The 19,774-nt window shown below is 43.0% G+C and overlaps 3 protein-coding genes and 1 pseudogene across 5 annotated transcripts in view; 3 read left to right on the plus strand and 1 right to left on the minus strand.

The window, feature by feature from the left end:
* Window positions 1-46: 46 nt before the first annotated feature.
* ercc6l (excision repair cross-complementation group 6-like) lies at window positions 47-8,769 on the minus strand. The gene is made up of 5 exons (XM_036563896.1): window positions 8,680-8,769; window positions 8,599-8,622; window positions 7,571-7,606; window positions 2,492-4,262; window positions 47-1,883 (listed from the first exon to the last, which is right to left on the minus strand). The coding sequence occupies exons 1-5, from the start codon at window positions 8,700-8,702 to the stop codon at window positions 222-224; spliced, it is 3,516 nt and encodes a 1,171-aa protein (XP_036419789.1). The 5' UTR covers window positions 8,703-8,769; the 3' UTR covers window positions 47-221.
* Window positions 8,770-11,041: 2,272 nt separating this feature from the next.
* Window positions 11,042-11,782, plus strand: LOC118803403 (annotated as a pseudogene).
* Window positions 11,783-12,120: 338 nt separating this feature from the next.
* LOC118803409 (histone H2B-like) lies at window positions 12,121-13,351 on the plus strand. Its single transcript, XM_036563914.1, has one exon. The coding sequence runs from the start codon at window positions 12,197-12,199 to the stop codon at window positions 12,569-12,571; it is 375 nt and encodes a 124-aa protein (XP_036419807.1). The 5' UTR covers window positions 12,121-12,196; the 3' UTR covers window positions 12,572-13,351.
* Window positions 13,352-15,557: 2,206 nt separating this feature from the next.
* The window catches only part of LOC118803406 (trichohyalin-like), a 37,178-nt gene continuing 32,961 nt past the window's right edge, over window positions 15,558-19,774 (plus strand). For 2 of the 3 annotated variants that reach the window (XM_036563907.1, XM_036563911.1), the window contains exons 1-2: window positions 15,558-16,483; window positions 19,495-19,573. The gene's annotated coding sequence lies outside the window, so the exon portion shown is untranslated. The remainder of the gene's footprint in view (window positions 16,484-19,494; window positions 19,574-19,774) is intronic. The other variant, XM_036563908.1, reaches the window with a different exon arrangement.

Genomic DNA, 19,774 nt, shown 5'->3' on the forward strand with positions numbered 1-19,774 from the left:
GGACCCCCCCCCAGCCCCCCGGAAAAAAAAAAAAAAAACAACCACACATTGGCGAGAATCTATGAATCTACCAATAACCCACAGTCCTCTCCCAAAACAATATATATATTATTCCCACCGACAGACTAAACTACCCAGAATGCACCTGGGTCTCAAAAGATTCCCCTGGTGGGGTTTTATTGGTGGTGTTTCTTAGGAAGCACGTTTGGGAGGACACTGTTTCAGATCTCTTCTGTTGAATAGCTCTGCTCTTCAACCTCCTCTTCCCCTTCACTCTCGTACTCGCTTCGGCTCACTCCCTCGCTCTCACACATGTTTTCTGAATTTAGCATTTCTCCGCTTGGCTCCTCCTCCTCTTCCACAGATTCCTCAACAGATGTTCCATTGGCTTCAGACGCCTGACTAAGCTCCGCCCCCTCACTGACGTCATCCTCCTCCTCCTCCTCCTCCTCCTCTTCCAGATCTTCCAGCAGCGACCCCACGAATGAGCGTCGGGAAGCTACTGAGGTGTTCAAACTGCGTCTGCTGGGGGCGCCGTTTCTCGGCACAGACTTCGGTGTGGAAGAGCCAAGACTTTTGAAGCTGCCAGACAATGGGCTACTTGCTAAACATGGTTTTTCTACCTCCCCTTCCTCCTCCTCCTCCTCCTCCTCACTGTCGCAAAGGACCTGAGCTTTTTTCTTCCTGACCGGGTGAAGAAAAGACTCGTCGGCAGGAGTGGACATGGTGGACTTTGGCATATTGGGAAAACCGCAGGCACTGGCCTCTCTGCTGACCAGCCTGTCTCCAGTGATGTCCAACTGCAGCTGGAACTTCTCCTCTTCTTCAGCTGGGTCCATCTCCTCTTCACCACCCTCCTCCTCCTCCTCCTGACCCGAGAACATGTCGGCACTGTCCTCCAGCTGCAAGTTAAATTTTCCCTGGAACGACTCGGCCAGCACAGACACGCACAGCGGTGTATTTTGCTCCACCTCCAGCAGTGCTGTAGACGAATCTGATTGGTTGGGAGATTTAATGTGTGGGGAGAAAAGCTGACTGTTTCTGTGATCTTCCTTCACCACATCTTCGTGTTTATCCTCCATCTGCAGAGACAGCTTGCATAGGCTGGCCGAGGAACTCTCCTCAGAGGGCGGCTCCTCAGAGGGCGGCTCCTCAGAGGGCGGCCTGTAGGACTCCTCCCCCATGATTAAACTGTCTTCCACTGGAGTGGTCATCAAGTTTTCAGCAGCAGCAGAACTGACCCCATCAGATAAGTCCATGACCCCTCCAGAAATCATCCTCTCATTCTTATCTTCCATCTCTCCATCTTCACTGATGATCTCCACCTCATTAGCGTACGAAAGTTCATTCAGATCATCGGAGCAGGACTGGGTGAGGTCCACCACAGAGGGGGGGCTGGACTCGTGTGTACATTTCCCACGATCTCTGTCTGTGCGCTTTTTCCTGGAGGACTCCTCTATCTCACGCTGCTTTGCGAGCCTGAGCCAGGCCGGTTCCGTGCTGTTAGCGACGCTGTCCATCAGCTGGCCGTGCAGTTCGGACTCGGCCTGGACGAGTTCCTGTGCTTTCTGCACGCGGGTAAGGATGTAGCGGTCGGATTCGACATCCTGCAGGTCGTCCTCGTTCGCCGCGGCCTCTTTAGAGAACAGCAGGTCATGGTCGGAGATTCCGAACATTTCCATACGGTGCAGCTCGGTGATGTGTGAGTCCAGTTCTGGGTCAGAGCGGCGATGCTGCGAGTGAAGCGCCTGCAGCTGCAGCTGAGTGGAGGACGAGTGGGCATCCTCTAACGTAAACAACTCCTTCAGCTCCTGCTTACTGAAATACCGGAATGGATTCTTCTTATCGCCCGTCGTCTGCCGGATCAGAGAGTCTTTAAACACCTGCAGAACAAACAAGAAGAAAAAGAGAAAAACAAGTTATTACACATTACGTAAAGGTACACATGCACACATACAGCCCATCACAATCACCACAGTTTAGATGGTGGTCATGTAAAAACAACTATGATGGAAAGTAAGTTCTTTTGTTATATCATTGTTACCAGAACAAAGCCTTGTATTTTTCATTTTCATCTTTCTTTAATTTGACAATTTGGAAACGCTAACTGTCCTTTGCTTTGCCTCACTGTTTTATGGAAAATGTAGTTTACATCTATTAAAGTACAAACCTAAAAGAGCCAAATTAGCTGATTAGCTATCTTACTTCCTAGCTGTCAATACTTCAAACTGACAACAGAAACAGCTGGAAGTCAAACATTACTCACCTTAACTTACTTAAAGTTGTTACAGCACCATTAGAAAAGCATACATCTGTTTTTCTTAGGACCTATTACATGTTCAAAAATGTTTATTTTCTGCTTTCTTTTATTTATAGGCACCGTTAAACACATCCAAATTTCTTGTGACAAACGTGACAGTGACTGCGGAATCGCTGTAACCTTACAAAAATTGGTGCCTTACATCAGGCACTTACATATTAAAAGACATACCTGTCTGCGGTAGATTTTCTCCTCCACAGTGCCGCAGGTGATGAGCCGGTAGATGACGACGTTTTCCGTCTGTCCAATTCGGTATGCTCGGTCCACTGCCTGCGCGTCCGTCGCCGGATTCCAGCTGGGGTCAAAAATCACCACCCTGTTAGCAGCAGTCAGCGTAATCCCGACTCCGCCCACCTGCGTGGTCAGAAGAAAGACCGAATAGCGTCTGTCTGTCTGGAAAAGGGCAATGCGTCTCTCTCTCTCAGCCAGCTGGGTCACTGTGCCGTCCACTCGCAGCATTCGAAAGTTCCGGTTCCGCAGAATACGCTCAATAATGTCCAGCATCTTCCTGGACTGAGAAAACACCAGTGTCCGGTGATTTTCCTCTCTGAGACGTTCCAGCAGAGACATGAGGAAGCGCAGTTTTCCAGATTCTTCCAGCAGAGTCTCGTCCGAGATGTGGTCGATACGGCCGGCTGCGGATTCGCTCTCATCCTCCTGGAGGGCGTGGTCAGCGGCCGACCCCTCCTCCAGGCCCAGCTGAGTGACGGCTCGAGTGGAGAGCAGACGAGGATGGTCACAGAGCTTCTTTAGCACGGTCAGCTCGGCCAGCGGGGAGCGAGTTGTCATCAGCAGCTCTTTGATGTGATCCAGAGAAATGAACTGTTTATAAATGTCCTCCTGCACTGGGCTCAGGTATGTCCAGATGATTAAATCGTTCTTACGGGTCAGCGAGGGCATTTCGGCTGGATCACCTACATTTGGACAGCTGTTCTCTTTATCCTCTTTTTCCTCTGTTTCCTCTTTTTCTTCCTCTTCAGCTCTTTTAGCGCTCCGCTTCTTCTGCTGCACCTCATCCTTCGTCCGGCGAAGGAAATATGGCTTTATGAGCTCCATCAGGTTTTGGGAGATTTTAAGGCCCAGGGCTTTCTCTCCTGGCGTAGAGTCTTTCTCTCTGGCGCGAGTGATGGGGTTTTCGTATTCCGTCTTAAATGTTTTCGCAGTGCCCAGCAGCGCACCTTGGCAGGCGAAATCAAACAGTGCCCACATTTCTTGCAAGTTGTTCTGGACGGGCGTGCCGGTCAGAAGCAAGCGGTGCCGGGCCGGGATGGCACGAGCGCACTTTGCCGTTTTGGTGGACGGGGTTTTGATCTTGTGTGCCTCGTCCAAAATGACGTAATCCCAGCAGAATTCCTGCTCCTGGAACATTGACAGCTGTTCCCAGTTGTTGATGACCATTTGGTAAGTGGTTATGATGGCTCCCCCCTTTTGCTGGATCCTCTCCAGATTCCGTTTTCTTTCCGTTTTGCTGGTGCCATGGAATTCCTTCACCCGCATCCCCGGGGTCCACTTGGCGAACTCCCGCATCCAGTTTTTAATGAGCGAGGTGGGCATGACCAGCAGCGTGTGCTTGGCCAGCTCAGCATCGTACATTCCTGACAGGAAGGAAACTACCTGGATGGTTTTACCGAGGCCCATATCGTCTGCCAGTATGCCACCCCGCCGCCCATCCCTGTGCAGGCTGTAGAGGAAGGCCACGCCCTCTTTCTGATGGTCGTACAGTTTATTATAGAGTTCCTTAAACAGCTTTAGACCGCTGTCGTTTACGTTGATGAACTCCTCCTCTTCTTCTTCCTCTTCCTGTTCCTGCATGGCTTCCTGCAGTCGCTGGATTCGGTTCTTTAGCTTAGCGCTGGGCTGCAGCTTATACGCCAGACGGAAAAGCTCCAGGGAACGTTCTAGATCCCCCTGCTGGGCCGCTTCTTTAGCCTCCTGTTGGTACCTGAACACATACACAAACAAAATTAGACAGTTTTCACATCATTACATCGTCTTTACAAACACGCCTAACTTAACCCGCCTTCAGTAAACAAGGTTCACTCTGACCATAAAAACTAATTACAGATGCACTGACCAGCGAACTGTGAGTCAATGTCTGATATTTTTCATGTACCTTTCTGCCGGTTCTGATATACATTTATAAAAATATTACATTAATTTGATGAAAGAAACTTGGCAGGATTATTAAAAGGTGTTGGTTTTTATCATGATTTAACGAGCCACATGAATTAAAGCCTTCATCTTAATGATGTTCATTCTTTCATCCAGTTAAATATACTCTCAAACGCCCTTGAAATACAACTCCAAAATCAAATATTTATCAATTTAAATATAAATAATGCACAACTTGAAAACGTAAAGCCTCTGCTGCAGCTGCCTGTATGTTCCACAGCAGGAGTTTTGTTATGCAATCACATAAGATGACTACAAAAAAACCAGTTAACATATTACTGACCACAAACCATAAAGTAATGTAACATGGCTTTACAATGACATCACCTAATTAACCCCTAAGATTTGAATATATCCAAACATTTGATTAAAAAGTGTAATATTCAGTCTTCATTTCTGAGCCCCATTGACGACGCAACTGATAATGGAGAGGCAAATGTGCGAAAAGCGTTAAATCCCGATCTGATTCTGTTATAATTGAATGGATTGGGTTTCAGCTATATTAAGTCTGATCTCTTATTTCTTGTTCTTTACTATTTCCTGTTTTGTATTGGAACATACACACATATATATATATATATATATACACACACACACACACACACCACATACATACATGCATGTGTTTAACATTTTATTGCTGTTTTCATCATTGGCAACCATTTAAGTACAAAATTAGTCAACTATTAATTTCTTAGCCAACTTGAATTCTAGCTCGATTTAATTAAAACGTGTAGCGTTACAGAGAATCTTGGGCTGTTGTGAGTTTTGTGTTTTGGCCATACTTAACAGTAGCTACACCTGTGAGGGATAGGCCAAGCCTGACATGGGTAGGACTTTCTGATGGATAGCACTAATTTTCAAAGATTCTGCTATTCTACGCCACTGTTAAAAGTTGTTGGTCAATGAAGACGAAAAAAAAAAACAAAAAAAGTTTGCGCTTCTGTTTCTTGGAAAACACACGAAGACACCATACAAGCTTTACAAACGTTATTACGTTTATTTATTTATTCATTCATTCATTGGTAAATATCAGAATTTTTGCGAAAACTGCCTAAGTGGGAAATTTCTTCTTACAAACGCTTGGTGAATGAAGAACAATACTTTTAACAGTAGTAAACCGTGCTTTTATCATGTGAAAACAAGTTTGCTAGCAGCTAGCACTAGAACATGTTTACAAAATGTACCACACCAAGCAGAGAAAATGGGGTACATGTCATTGGGGTTCATTTTTCACAGGGTTATTTCCTGGGTTTTTCCGGAAGGACTCATAGTGAAGGTGGAACTAGCCTGATTTTTACACTGGTTTATGCTCCGCTCAGGAAGAGCTGTGTCAGTCTACTGCTGGCAGCTGAGCAAGCTAGATGTAGTGAGGCTCAGAGTGAACTGTTAGAGAAATCATCATTTAATGCGTGAGGCAAAGCTGGAGACAAATGCAGCCTGAAGCTCAGCAGCTTGTGCGGAACCGCTCAGTCTTCTTCATTCACAGAAATCGCTACAGTATTTCGCAGTTTGCCTTTACTGACAGCGTAGAAATCAAAATCTCACAACTAAAAACCAAATACCCGCCAAACGAACGAGTATTTAGAAGGAAGAACAATTCTGTGCTTAAATGGATCTCTGCATGGCAAAATGGTTCTTCAGGTTAATGGAGAATGTGGATGGTTCTATATAGAACCTTTTTTGAAAATGGTTCTATATAGCACCAAAAAGTGTTCTGCGACAGTTACAATGTCAAACTTTAATAGAATAACAGAACCCCTTTTGGTGCTATACAGAACCACTAACAGCTCTCTCCATCAGTCTGAAGAATCAACTTCCCATGCAAAGACTCATTTAGGCATGCAGACGGTTCGAGTGTTTCGTTGTTCTAAATAGAACCATTACCTATACCAGAGAACTCTTGAAGATCCATCTTTAAAAGTGCAGCTCCTGTGTCATTTACACTCGCCGCAGTGTGACTGACTCAGACACCAATCAGCTTGAGCTAAACTTAGCAACCTTACTAACGGCTCACAGCTTAGGGTTTCCAGGTTGAATTCCCGCTTGTAAAATTTGGTTCTGCATGACGTTTGTCAATGTTCACACACAGGATAACGCAAATTCTTCATATGACTGTATGAATCGCACGGTGATGGTTCGAAATGAATACACATACCCACTGTTACACCCCTAAACGGCAACATTACAAAGCGCTGATTGTTTGACTGTCCCAACATTTTAAATTCAGGATACAATGAAATAATCATAATAAGTCATGAGCCAAAACATCAATGTGCTTCTGTATTGTTTTCACTGGCCATGTTTACAAGCAGCCTAATAATCTGTAAACAATCCAACTAATAGCTCAATCGAAACACAACCATGTAAACACCTCAGTCGGAATAGACTAGTCCGATTAAAGCCATTCCGAACGCAGTTTCTATCCGACTGAACAAGGGAGGGAAGGAGAGAAACTGGTCACGCTTTAAACTTTACAAGACTTAGAAATAGTCAGCAGGAAGGACGGTGGTAAAACATGCCATGACAAGCTGTTCAGACGAGTACATGAGCAAATGAACGACAGCAGCTTTACACAAACTATAAAGCAAATTACTAACACCACTGATAACTCAAGCAACTCACTACTGTTTACCTCACTCTGGACTCACGTGATGCTTGGTGTCACAATAACATCTACATTAAGTGGTACTTTGTACATTTGCTTAATTTTAGGTCAGATCTATATTAAATTAGATTTAGGTTAGATTTTCAGCAGACTGTAGAGTGAGCATATAAACAACTTAGTCCTAATCTATAATCTGAATGAATTCATTCAGATTGGCTAAAATCTTTGCATGTCAACACGGTCTCTGTAATACAGGTCAGAATTAATTTACAAATCACCATTTTCAGTTTTAATTAACACACCGTTCCATTTTTCTGATTTGGGGTTAACAGTTAACACTATAGATTACAGTTAAATTATTCAGAATATTGGAATTTTAAAGAATCATTTTCAGATCTTCTGTCTGATTTTCTCACTGTGAGGGTGAGCATGTGTGTATGAGTGTGTGTGTGTGTGAGAGAGAGAGATACCTGCGTGCTTTCTCGTCACCATCGATGTTGAGAGATCTGAAAATAAACACAGAAATAAATCATAAGTCATTAAGTTGTCATTTAATCTGCAGTGTTCATGATTTGCGTCCACTCTTTATTTCTGAATCACTGAATCGTGTTCTGTGATACTCACACACACTGAAGATTCAGTTTGATTTCTGTTCCGTGTTGAAATGTTCTTCGTTCTACAGAGCTGTACTTCTGTTCTACACAGGTTGATTAATAAGGCTTTCCAGTAGATCACTTGTCTCAGAGACCTCAGTCCTCATTAATTAACTCGCTGTATGCTCTGTATGATTTGGGAAAATATCTAATTGTGAGAACCCCCAGAGCAGGACTGGTGACCACTGAGTTAGACTAACCAGAAGCAATCCAACACCAATTTTCTGTGAAATCACAACCACAACAAACTGGTGCACCACGTTCAGGGTCTCAAAACAGAAAAATTGATTTTCTTGGTCAAAAGCCTGGACCTCAAAATAGACAAAGCAATCATAGTGTAAGTCGTAGTATTGTAGTAACAGCATCGACATCTCCCTCAGGTTTCATCATCACGGAGCTGTTAGTTTAAGTTTGAAGCGAGTTTTTTGAGGAACGGTGGATTTTCAGCGGTTTTACTGTAACGAGGCTAAAGTTAGCAGCTTAGCAGAATTTCCCGTTCCACCTTAAATGGTGCAGCAGCTTTACTCCTTTACTCTGGCGCCTCCTTACGTCTCTGCTCTGACCGCAACACCATTTAAGGTGGAACGACGAAGGGGACTAAGACACTTCAGCTCGGTGTAGTCTGTGTTTCTCAGCGCTGGTTCTGGAGACCCGCTGCCTGAACTTTAGTGTTTCCCCGCTGTTGACCCACCGAGCCGGCTACGCAGCTCAGTAGCCGAGCAGAGCAGCGGGTCTCCGGCGCTGACAAACACCGCCGCGCTATTACTGTGTATGAGCGGCTGACCAGCCTCACAGCTCTTAGCCCGTTAGCTGTGAGGCTAACTGAGCCGGCCCTGCTCACTTACCGCTGCAGTCTCTCCGCCGCCGCCGCCGCCGCCGCCGCCGCCGCCGCCGCCGCCGCCGCCGCCGCCTCCATCTCCTCCATCTCCATCTCCATCTCCCTCTCCATCGGTTCCGTCTTCACTTCGTCCGCTCCGAAAAACCGCACTGCGTGTCCGAACCTCCTCGCGCTGAGATTCAAAATACACACGCGCCCGTTCTGCTCTCCCGCCAATCGGCGCGCGCCTTTTCGGTCCTGCCCCGATTCCCGCCCCAAGGCCCTCCTTGGAGTGCGCGCTTTTATGGCGCCGTCGAAGCAAGAGCGGAACGAGTGAACTAGGAGTGTCCAGGGCAGAATTAGGACACTTCGCCTCGCGCCCCTTCAGCTGCACACGTCACTACCGCTTAAAGTCACCGTGAAATCAGAATTCGTTTAACGGCAGATCGTTTTTGGGATCGAATCACGAGCGAACCTCCGAGCTAACACATTAATATTGATATTAACATTAAAATTAATATTAATATTACGTTTTAAACGTGTAAGATTCTGTACGCGTTAAGTTGCATTTGGATTCTGTTGCTGTTGGGAAACCTCTGTGAACCATCAAGCGTTATCGCCACCTACTGGTGTGGCGCAATTGCTCGTACAGCACACAGAACAAATAATTGATTTGTTTTAAAGCATATTCTGAACAACTGCTTTTTGGAAAAGATATTCATAAGCATAAATATACATATTACATACACATACACATACACATATTGCTTGCGCTTGCGCACGGCACGCACGCACGCACGCACACACACACACACACACACACACATCATCTAAACCGCTCATCCTTCTGCCAGGTTTTCAGTTTTAACACTTCAGAAGAGAAAAAGAAATTCGTATGTAAAAAGTTGATTTGAGTTTTTCTGTGGGCCGCTATTCTTTGTACTTATAAACAGGTGGGCCTTGGGGTAGAAAAGGTTGAGAACCTCTGATCTACAGTATGAGAGGAGTAGAACGAGGTCTATCGTTCCAACTACCACAAAACTGTCACTGCGGCCTGAGCACACTTTTAAGGCTTAAAAACTCCAGATATCTTTCTTTGGATGCTGAATTAAGAGTTTTCACTTGACTGATAGATTTGATGTAAACAGTCGCTCCAGCCTTTCTTGATCTCCTGTCAGCTCAGAATAGATCATAAGCAGGTAGGGCGGCTTCTGAGTGAGACACAGCCTGTTTAACCAGGATTCAGTCAGAGCTACAGTCTCTGTATCGGCTTGTGAGATCAACATTTTCAGTGTTTGAGCAGAGTCTGTAGTGCAGTAAGGAGTTTCCAGTCTCCCCGTTATAGAAAGGAGAAAAGACAACAATGAGAATCAACTCGTCAGTACCTGATCAAGGAAATGAGTAGCTTGAGAATGAAATGTGCAGCACAGGTTGGTAATATGAGCATGAGACACACTGGAACTCCGCTCAGTATTTACCAAACACCACAAACACACACACACACACACACACACACACACTCACACACACTCACACACACACACACACACGCAAGCACGCTTTTAGTGATATGAGTAATTTATAAAAGCAGCACCGAATATGTAGTTTAATGATTAATGTGCTGATCAGAGAAAACAGTGCAGAATAAGTGGTAGAATAAGAGATACTTTTGTAAAGTGTGAAAATATTGTGTTTCTGAGTGACTTCTTGAATTACTGTGTTTGTGAGGCTCTGTAAATAAAATGACAATAATTTTAGAGTAATTATAACCAAATCACATCATTTCATACAGTAGTTCAGCATTTACAGTAAGGAGTCTGATGGTCTTTCTCAGACTTGCCAGTTGACGGTTTGACCACAAGAAGCGCCCAAGCTTCATCATTGACATGCATAAGGGCTTTATTTCCTACAACAAACATTTCATATGTAACACTACACTGTATACATAACACACACACACACACAGACACACACACACACACACAGACACACACACACATTCATGTTCATATGTTCTGGCATTATATTATTCTTACAGATTTCTTACTCCATAACAGAGTGTTTCTTCATATTTAGATCAGCCTAGATAAACCCACTTTGATTTATAATTATGAAATATTTTCTTAAATTAAAATGAATTGTATTGCAGCTGATACATTTCTTTCTTTCTTTCTTTCTTTCTTTCTTTCTTTCTTTCTTTTTTCTCGGTTCTTTTTCTTTTGTACGATGGATAATTTTTGACGTTTTGTCTTTAAATGACATGAGATTTAGAAGCCTGTGAAACACTAATAATGACAGTGGTAAATAGTTGTAATGATGTGTGTGTTATTTATTTGCTTTGTGTGTTTTCTCTGTAGTGTCTGTTGTGTGTAACTCCGCCTCCTGTGCCTTGGTTTCAACTAGGTCCTGTAGAGGAGCATAACAGGCGCGTTCAGCGGCGCAGCGTTTCATTCGGTCTTTGTACTTCGGCACGAAGAAGAAGCAGCGGCCATGTCTGGAAGAGGTAAGGGCGGTAAAGGTCTGGGTAAAGGAGGCGCTAAACGTCACCGCAAAGTGCTCCGCGATAATATCCAGGGCATCACCAAACCGGCCATCCGCCGTCTGGCTCGCCGTGGCGGCGTCAAGCGTATCTCGGGTCTGATCTACGAGGAGACCCGCGGCGTGCTCAAGGTGTTTTTGGAGAACGTGATCAGGGACGCCGTCACCTACACCGAGCACGCCAAGAGGAAGACGTCACCGCTATGGATGTGGTTTACGCTCTGAAGCGTCAGGGCCGAACCCTGTACGGCTTCGGAGGTTAAACGCTCGACTCGAACAACGCTAAACCCAACGGCTCTTTTAAGAGCCCCCCACACGCCCACCAGAAGAGCTGCTCCGTGTATTTTATACAGCGGTGACGGAAATCCAAACTTATTTTTTGTTATCCAAAACGTCATAATGACCTAATATAGTGCTAGAACAGTAGAGAGTGATGGAGAGTATTTTATATTTAGATTGTGTTACTCTGAGTTACTCTAACAGCGTTTTCTGAAACCTGAAGTCGTTTAGTAAGTAAAGTTGTTATTGTTCATCGTCAAAGCACCGCAAGTTCTACATTTTACAGCAGCAACGGTCAAACGCCAACGCTGTTCTCCAGCAGAACCAGATAGATCTGTTCAAAATCCCTTACAAGAAATTTGTATGCGTTACATGGATTTTTTAAAACTCAAACACGGAATGACTATGGCATAAATAATTTTTCAGTAGTTTAGTTTTCTAAGAATGTTTTAAGTATAGATAGAGTAGATATATTTGTTTAGGCAGGACTCAGTCTTTCAAACGTGTTTAAAAATGTATCACAATTTTATGAAAAATAATAAAACTGTATGTTCTGAATAGCTGGACACAGTAGATAAGAATCAAAGGGAAAGTCTTTCGCTGAGAGGAGGGGAGGAGGACTAAGAAGAGGAGGGGAGCTGGGCGAGAGCTGGGGGTTGTCCGCCAAGCGAGCAGTTGATTGTTGTCTAATGACCGTTTGACAGCAATGTGAAGGCGGGGCTTGGTCTGTTTTGAATATCGGAGTGTAGATAAGCCGGTGCTGGGCGCTCCTTCTCATTCTTCGGTTCTACTCGACGAAGAGAAGAGTCATGCCTGAACCCGCGAAGTCCGCGCCGAAGAAGGGATCGAAGAAAGCCGTGACCAAGACGGCCGGCAAAGGAGGCAAGAAGCGCAGAAAGTCCAGGAGGGAGAGCTACGCTATCTATGTGTACAAAGTGCTGAAGCAGGTGCACCCCGACACCGGCATTTCCGCCAAGGCGATGGGCATCATGAACTCGTTCGTCAACGACATCTTCGAGCGCATCGCCGGTGAGTCGTCCCGTTTGGCTCATTACAACAAGCGTTCCACCATCACGTCCAGGGAGATCCAGACCGCCGTGCGCCTGCTTCTTCCTGGTGAGCTGGCCAAGCACGCCGTGTCCGAGGGCACCAAGGCCGTCACCAAGTACACGAGCTCCAAGTAAGAAGTGAGGAAGACTTGATCAACCCAACGGCTTTTTTAAGAGCCACCCACGGTTTCGCTTAGAGAGCTTTTCTTTCTCGTTTGTTTGTGTGTGATGAATGGAGAAAACTCAAACTGCATTAAAAAATATTACTAATAACTGGCAAACAAATGAAGGCTATAGTACATGTTATGCTGCAGTTGAGTGAGTAAAGGTTTATCTCCAGCCAGTTCTTAGGCTGGTAAATTTAAAGCATTGTTTCTTAACCCTGTTCAGTGCTGATGTTTGTAATTTTTTTCTGTTTCCACCCCAATAACAATTGATTGAATTTGATTATGAGCTGGATCAGGTGTGGTGGGCCAGGGAATAGTTGGAATACTGTGTAGTGTGGTGTGTTGTCAAGAGCCAGATTAAGCAATGATAAATTTGGACCTAGGTTTTTGGCTTATGATGAAGCTCCAAGAAGTATGAACTGGTGTGTAGCAAGGCCCCAGGCTTCTGATGTATTTAATCCAAGTAAAAGGGTGTGTGAGTGAATAAAACTACATTTAGGGCAAGGCCTCAAAGTCATGCTGAAGTTAGACTGAGTATAAACGAGTTTACAGCTAGGTCAGAGACGTATGAGGAAATGGGAGTTAGCTAAAATAGGTTACAATCTAAGCCTTAGGTCTGTGATGTTGAACCAGGCGTTAGGCTCATGTTTAGATTTAACTTTGTCATTGTACAGAGCCAATGAAATGCAGTTAGCATCTAACGAGAAGTGCAAAATACAGTATTATTTACATATAATGTGCAGAAGGATGGCAGAGTGGTAAAAAATATAGATATGCATGATGCTGTTAGAATAAGTGAAAGTAGTCCTTGGGCCAGGGTGTCCAATCTTATCTCTAAAGGGCTGGTATGGCTGCAGGTTTTCACTCTAGAACAACTAATTAAACAAGTGAAGTCAGCTGTGCTCCAGCTTGTTTGGTGTGAAAACCTGCAGCCACAACGGCCTTTTGTGGATAAGACTGGACACCCCTGCCTTAGGTTAATGATGAGGTGTCAGTTAGTACAGGTAGGTTAAGAGCTAAGCCTTAGGTTATTGCTGATGGTAGAGTAAGCAAAAGTAGTTTTACATAGAATTGTCACTGAGTCTTTGTCTTCAGAAGTAGTCAGAGTGTGTTAAGGTAGCTGTGCAGCTGGGCCTCAGGGTAATGATGACATTACTGTGAGAAAGTAGTTGGTTAGCCAGACCTCAGGCTTATGATGAAGTTAAAATGAGCATATGGCTTTGGCTCTTGGTGTAGTTCATGTGAAGGAAAGGAGGAAGAGAGAGAATCTTTGTACATATACATATATATCTTTATACTTTTATTGTTTATTCTATTTTATATATTGTTTGTATATTTCCTGCTGCTCTGTCTTCTGTGCTGCTGTAACACTGCAAATTTCCCCATTGTGGGATTAATAAAGGATTATCTAATCTAATCTAATCTAATCATCAAGTTTATGTAGATGTCCTGGTGATATGGCAAAAGTAGGTACAAGACATGCCATTAAGCTTACAATGAAGCTAGAGAAAGCAAAGGGAGCTTTCCAGCTAGGCCTCAGACTTAAATTGTGATCAGAGTAATTGACGATGGGTTTAGAGCTTGGCTTCAATTTATGGTGAAGTTAGAGTGAGTAATAGTGGGCACAGGGTTGGGCTTTAAGCTTGAGATTTGTTTAGAAAAGGCATCAGGAGCCTCACAGCTGGGTATCTGGCATCTGATGTAGTAGAACACATAATAGGTTTAGAGCAAAGCCTTATGCTTATGAAGTTGGAGTGAATCGAAACCTCTAAGCCTAGCTTTCTAGCTGCTGATACATACGTCTAGGCCTCAGTCTTATACAGTAGTCAGAGTAAGTAACAGCTACTATAGAGCTGAACAGTGGTTTCAGAGCTAGACCTTAGGTTTATGAGGAAGTTAGAGACTTCTGATGAAGTTGGACAATCAACCCTATGGGGACAAAGGACATTTTTTTTTTTCAACAAACAGGGACATCCTTGAAAAAGATGTCTACTAGACGGTAACATATGCTGTTTCAAATTGTGCTCCTCAGCATTGAAGGTGCTTTCACAGATGTGCAAGTTACTCATGCCATTGACACTGACACACCCCCACACCATGACAGACACTGGCTTTTGAATTTTTCACTGGTAACAACGGAGTAGACCTTTATCTCTTTGGCCCAGAGAACACAACATCCTTTATTTCCTTAAACAATTTGAAAGATGGACTGGTCAGACCACAGCACACATGTCCACTGTGCAGCAGTCCAATTCAGACAAGCTTTAGCCCAGAGAAGTTACCAGTGTTTCAGGATGCTGTTGATATATGCCTTCCACTGTATATAGTAGAGTTGTAACTTGCATTTGTAGATGCAGCGATGAACTGTGTGTTACAAGGGTTTTCCAAAGTATTTCTGAATCCATGTGGCTGCATTGATTACAGAAGTATGTTTGAAGAAGATCACAAGCATTCAGTACTGATTTTCTCTGAATCTTGTAATATGCTATGGACTGTAGATGGTGAAATCCCTAAATTCCTTCTCAGTCATGGATGGAGAATCATTATTCTTAAACTATTAGATTATTCACTCACACAGTTTTATGCAAAGTGGCAACTGAGCTTGTGGATGCTCCTTTTCAGCTCAATAATTATAGGATCATCTGTTTACTTTTCACCAGTTCACCTGTGGAAAGTTCCAAAACAGATGTTGTTGGTCATTCCACAAGCTTCAAATTGTACCTTGCCCTTGTAGCAAACGTTTTTGGAATGCAGGCATCAAATATGGAATTTACATATTTACAGATTTACAATTTATAAAAATAAATACAGTTTATGTATAAATAAATATTAAAAATATCTTTAGAGGTAACATAGCTCTTCTTTGTGCTGTTTTCAATTAAACATTTGTTTAAAAAAAAGTTTCAAAATCATTGCTTTCTACTTTTGTTTGTATTTTACTGCCCCAGCTGTTTGGAATTGGGTTTGTTGAAATCAAGACTAAAGATTTTATATTACTAGAATGAAGTTCACTGCAGAAAAAAAAATACAGTATTTAAAATTTAAAACAGTATGAAACATTTACAGCAAAGCCGTTTCAGATTCATATAGACTGCAGCATTAAACATTTACATTCATAGTTTAAAACACAGACAGAAAGAAAGGCAGTAAGGTTTGAAAAATTATTAAAACCTATGAAAAATAAAATATTGAAATCAGCAGCATTAACCAAAAAAAGAGGAATGTAAGATATGAAAAGCAGGTGAATGACAGAGAAAGAAGAAAAAGTCTAAAAGAAAGGTTGAAAGAAGGCTGTGAAGGGAGAGAAATGAGCAGTAGGTACGAAGGTAACCGAAGGTCATAGAGCCTGCCTGTTCAAATCAATGTGATGAAAAAATGTTGCAGTTCCTGTTTGCATAAGTGAGGTGTCCAGTCATGCCATCCACTTCACCTCTCCTGCTTCTTGAAACGAGCAGCCTGTACAGGAAATCCCCACAGCTGAACACACCTTCAGCACAACTGCTTCCTCATGAAAATCACTCCACAGAAAATGTTCGTTTTTGCTCATAATCATCACAGACAGCCTTCAAATCACAAAAAAGAACCACACATTCACTGTAAACTCCAAAAGGAAAAACAATGGCCGACATGTAATCATTCCCCACTGGCGTGAACGGACTCTGGTTGTTGTTGTCTGGATAAAGTAGGAATGTGGAGTGTTTTGGGAGGGTTTGAGGAAGTTGCTTTGGAAACTCTTAAACCAGTCGGGTAGGTTAGACGATCAAACACAGCAACTCTAAAGAACATTAAAGTGAAACTAGACGAGCATTTCACTCTGAAATCCATAACGTGGACATGTTTCACCTCCAACAGCCATATGACTATATGAAAACAGCACGAGGTAAGAGCAGTTAGCATCATGCTAAAGCTTACTGTGATCATTGATCCTGTGTAGAAAACTGAACACAAACTTCAAGTTCACTGCACTGTAGAGTTGATATAGTTACTCTTATGAAGTGTACGCATGTGTATAAGGAGCTCATAGGAGGACATAAAGATGACCTCTACAGTGACACTTCCAGAGTTTCATCATTACTTCACTATTTTACTGTGTTGTTTTAGTGTATAATGGCTTTTCACCATGTTGTATCAGAGAGAGAGTTCACTGTTATCAAAAGAGACAGATGAAAAAAGCTGCTAAAAGGCTTCAAAGGGAGATGAGTGAGACCTTAGACAGCCTGTGCTTGGTCAGTTCACTGGGTTAAAAAATGTACTGCTTTCATAAGTGGATGTGCCACATTGTACCATCTCTCATTAACAGCCTGTGCAACCAGTCCAACAGCTAACTGAACAACACACCACACACACAGATATTACACAGTAACGTTACTGAATGTCTCTCTAGCTTGTGGGTCTTTGTTGAAAATCACAGTTTACCTGTGTCTGTATTGTATCTGCAAAGCGTTTGTGAACATCATGGATTCTCCAGACTCTGAGGGCGACGGTCAGTCAGAAACTCTTTCAGTAAATGTTGCTACCATGCATTCCTACAGGATAATCTGCAAAAGCATGGAATTCCGTATTTCCAGTGGCCAAACACTTTGAAAAGACTGAAGATTCATTTAACTTGACTGACAGGCCTTGAGGATTAGGACAGAACACCTTTGTCCTCAGCCAGGACTAAAACTGCGAAGTTCATTTAAACCCAGTTCTGCTGTCTGTGAGAGAATGGGGTGATAAAGAGTGTCCAGAGTGCGAAACCGATCACCCATCACAAAGTGATGGGTGATTGGAGGGTGAACCAGCCCGGATTCTGGATGACCTGTTACAGCAGAAATGCTTCTCTCCTCACTGCTTGTGAAGGCCAGATCAGAGAGGATCTGAGCTGGAGTTGTTGAACATAATTGGAGAAAAAAGTTTATCAGATGTAAGTTTATCATTAATATAAAGAGATGATGTTTTTTACTTCTTTCTTTTTCCAAATTGAAGAAATCTGATGATTTCCCCCCCAAACTCAAGCTGTGTTGCTCTAAATCTGAGAAAAGCTCCTTTAGCTTTCTCAACAAAAAAGGCATTTCATTATTTTTCAGTGACTGCAGCTTTTTACTGTCTGCTTCACTTGTTCAGACTCTGTCTTCTGCCTTTAGGCACTGCAAATAACATCAAAACTTAAAGGAAACCTTGTTCCAGTCTAATGGTTGGGGTAATCCACAGGAGTTTCAGAGCAAAAACGCCAAGCTCCCTGTTAGTGACATGTCAGGCCCTCTTAAATCAAATAGATCCCACAGTAACCTTCTTGCCATCAATTACAGCAAATGGTCCCTTAAATCTTGCACGCTTACCATCCTTTCTGGGTTGTTCCACTAGTGGTCAAAGCTTGTTCCTGGCCTCCTTCGCACATTTGTGTCAAGTCCTCTGATATCTTGAACTTCTTTTGTCTTTGCATCAGCCCAAACACACACATTTTCTAAGACGCTTATCCTTCTGGGTTGCGGAGGGAGCTGCAGCCTATCATAGCGGTCATTGGGCGGAAGGCAGGAAACACCCTGGACTGGTCGCCAGTCCATCACAGGGCAGACACACGGACATATACATTCACACATACACTCACACCTACGGGTAATTTAGCGTATCTAATTGGCCCGACTACATGTCTTTGGGAGGAAACCAGAGCACCTGGAGGAAACCCACACAGACACAGGGAGAACATGCACACTCCACACAGAAAGGACCCCAGTCGCCCAGCCGGGAATCAATTCCAGGTCCTTCTTGATGTGAGGCAACAGCACTACCCATTCCGCCACCGTGCCGCCCAGCCCAAACACGGTTTAGATATTTTACAGCATTTAACACTTTGAGATATTTAGAGGTCATTTCAGATCTGGTCAGATCTTACAATCACACCTTTTACACATCTCTTCAGAAGTGTTTCATCATTTATAGGGTAAAAAGTCTGTTGAAAAAACAAGTAGAATCAGGAGCCTGTTTGGAACGAAAACCTGCAGTGTGTGTGTGTGTGTGTGTGTGTGTGTGTGTGTGTGTGTGTGTGTGAACACTGTATGTACTGTTATTCATAATTGTAATTAAACATCATGGAGCTCCATCGTCATCATGATGTGTTTATTTCATATTTCAGTCACAAAACTCATAAAACTCACTTAGTCTGTAGAGAGTGAGAACAGATCGTACTGATGCTGATTTTTTCATCATTCCAGTTACACTGCGTCCTCATATCTGCAAACAGGGTTGGGAAATAGCAGAGAACTATACAGAATATAGAAATTAAGTATCTGTATTCGGTTCTTCTTACATTTTGAGAAGGCAGTATTCAGAATACAGTTACTTTTTTGTATATTTATGTATTTATGAGAATACGTTTAGAACATATTCAGTTTATAAACCATAAATGCTTCTTTATTTACTATATTAAAATCAGTGAATGGCATATAGCAGACATGCTCATTCGATTAACTCTTAATAATAAACTCAACAAGCAGTTTCTTTGAAAACACTGAAGTTCCTACTAAAGCCCGAGTAGACTGATAAATCTGATGATCTCGTTATTTATCTCAGTGTTTCTGAGCTCTTTTGTGGGACGATTGAACAGAACAGTCTCCTCAGTCGTGGACACGAGTGACACGGGTGATAAGCTGATTATTAATGTTGCATAGGACTTTTATGCATTGCATGGCATGATGATGTCATTAACTAAGAACCACATAGATACTCGATTTATAGTCAAATGTGACACATATGGCAAATATTGACAGTAATTTAATTGTAATGTTATGGTACAGTGAGTTTAGTAAAAGTGGACCGTAATTGTCTGACAATGTGTAGGTGATGTCAAATTACACTGAAGTCTTGACAAAGTGAATCTTTAGTACTGTCCCACTTTTGCTGAATATACAGGATAAAGTGGTCTTGGGGGATTGCGGGGGCAACAGTGGAATGAAGTAGAAGAAAAATGTGAAGAATTAAAATTCAAGTGGTAAGCGATTTTTCATGCACATTATATTTTTTTATTCACATTATTTTTATACACATCAAGAAAATAATTCAGTGAAGAAAACTACCAACCAGTCACAGCAGGAAGAATGTAAAGTGAGTAAAAAGGACAAAAGCAGAGTTTTTCCATGTTCCTTATCAAGATGTTTCTAACTGTGTTCTGAATGTGTTTTTATGTGCTGGA

The sequence above is a fragment of the Colossoma macropomum genome, unplaced genomic scaffold (genome assembly GCF_904425465.1).
Source record: "Colossoma macropomum unplaced genomic scaffold, Colossoma_macropomum, whole genome shotgun sequence".
In the NCBI taxonomy this organism is placed as follows: domain Eukaryota; kingdom Metazoa; phylum Chordata; class Actinopteri; order Characiformes; family Serrasalmidae; genus Colossoma; species Colossoma macropomum.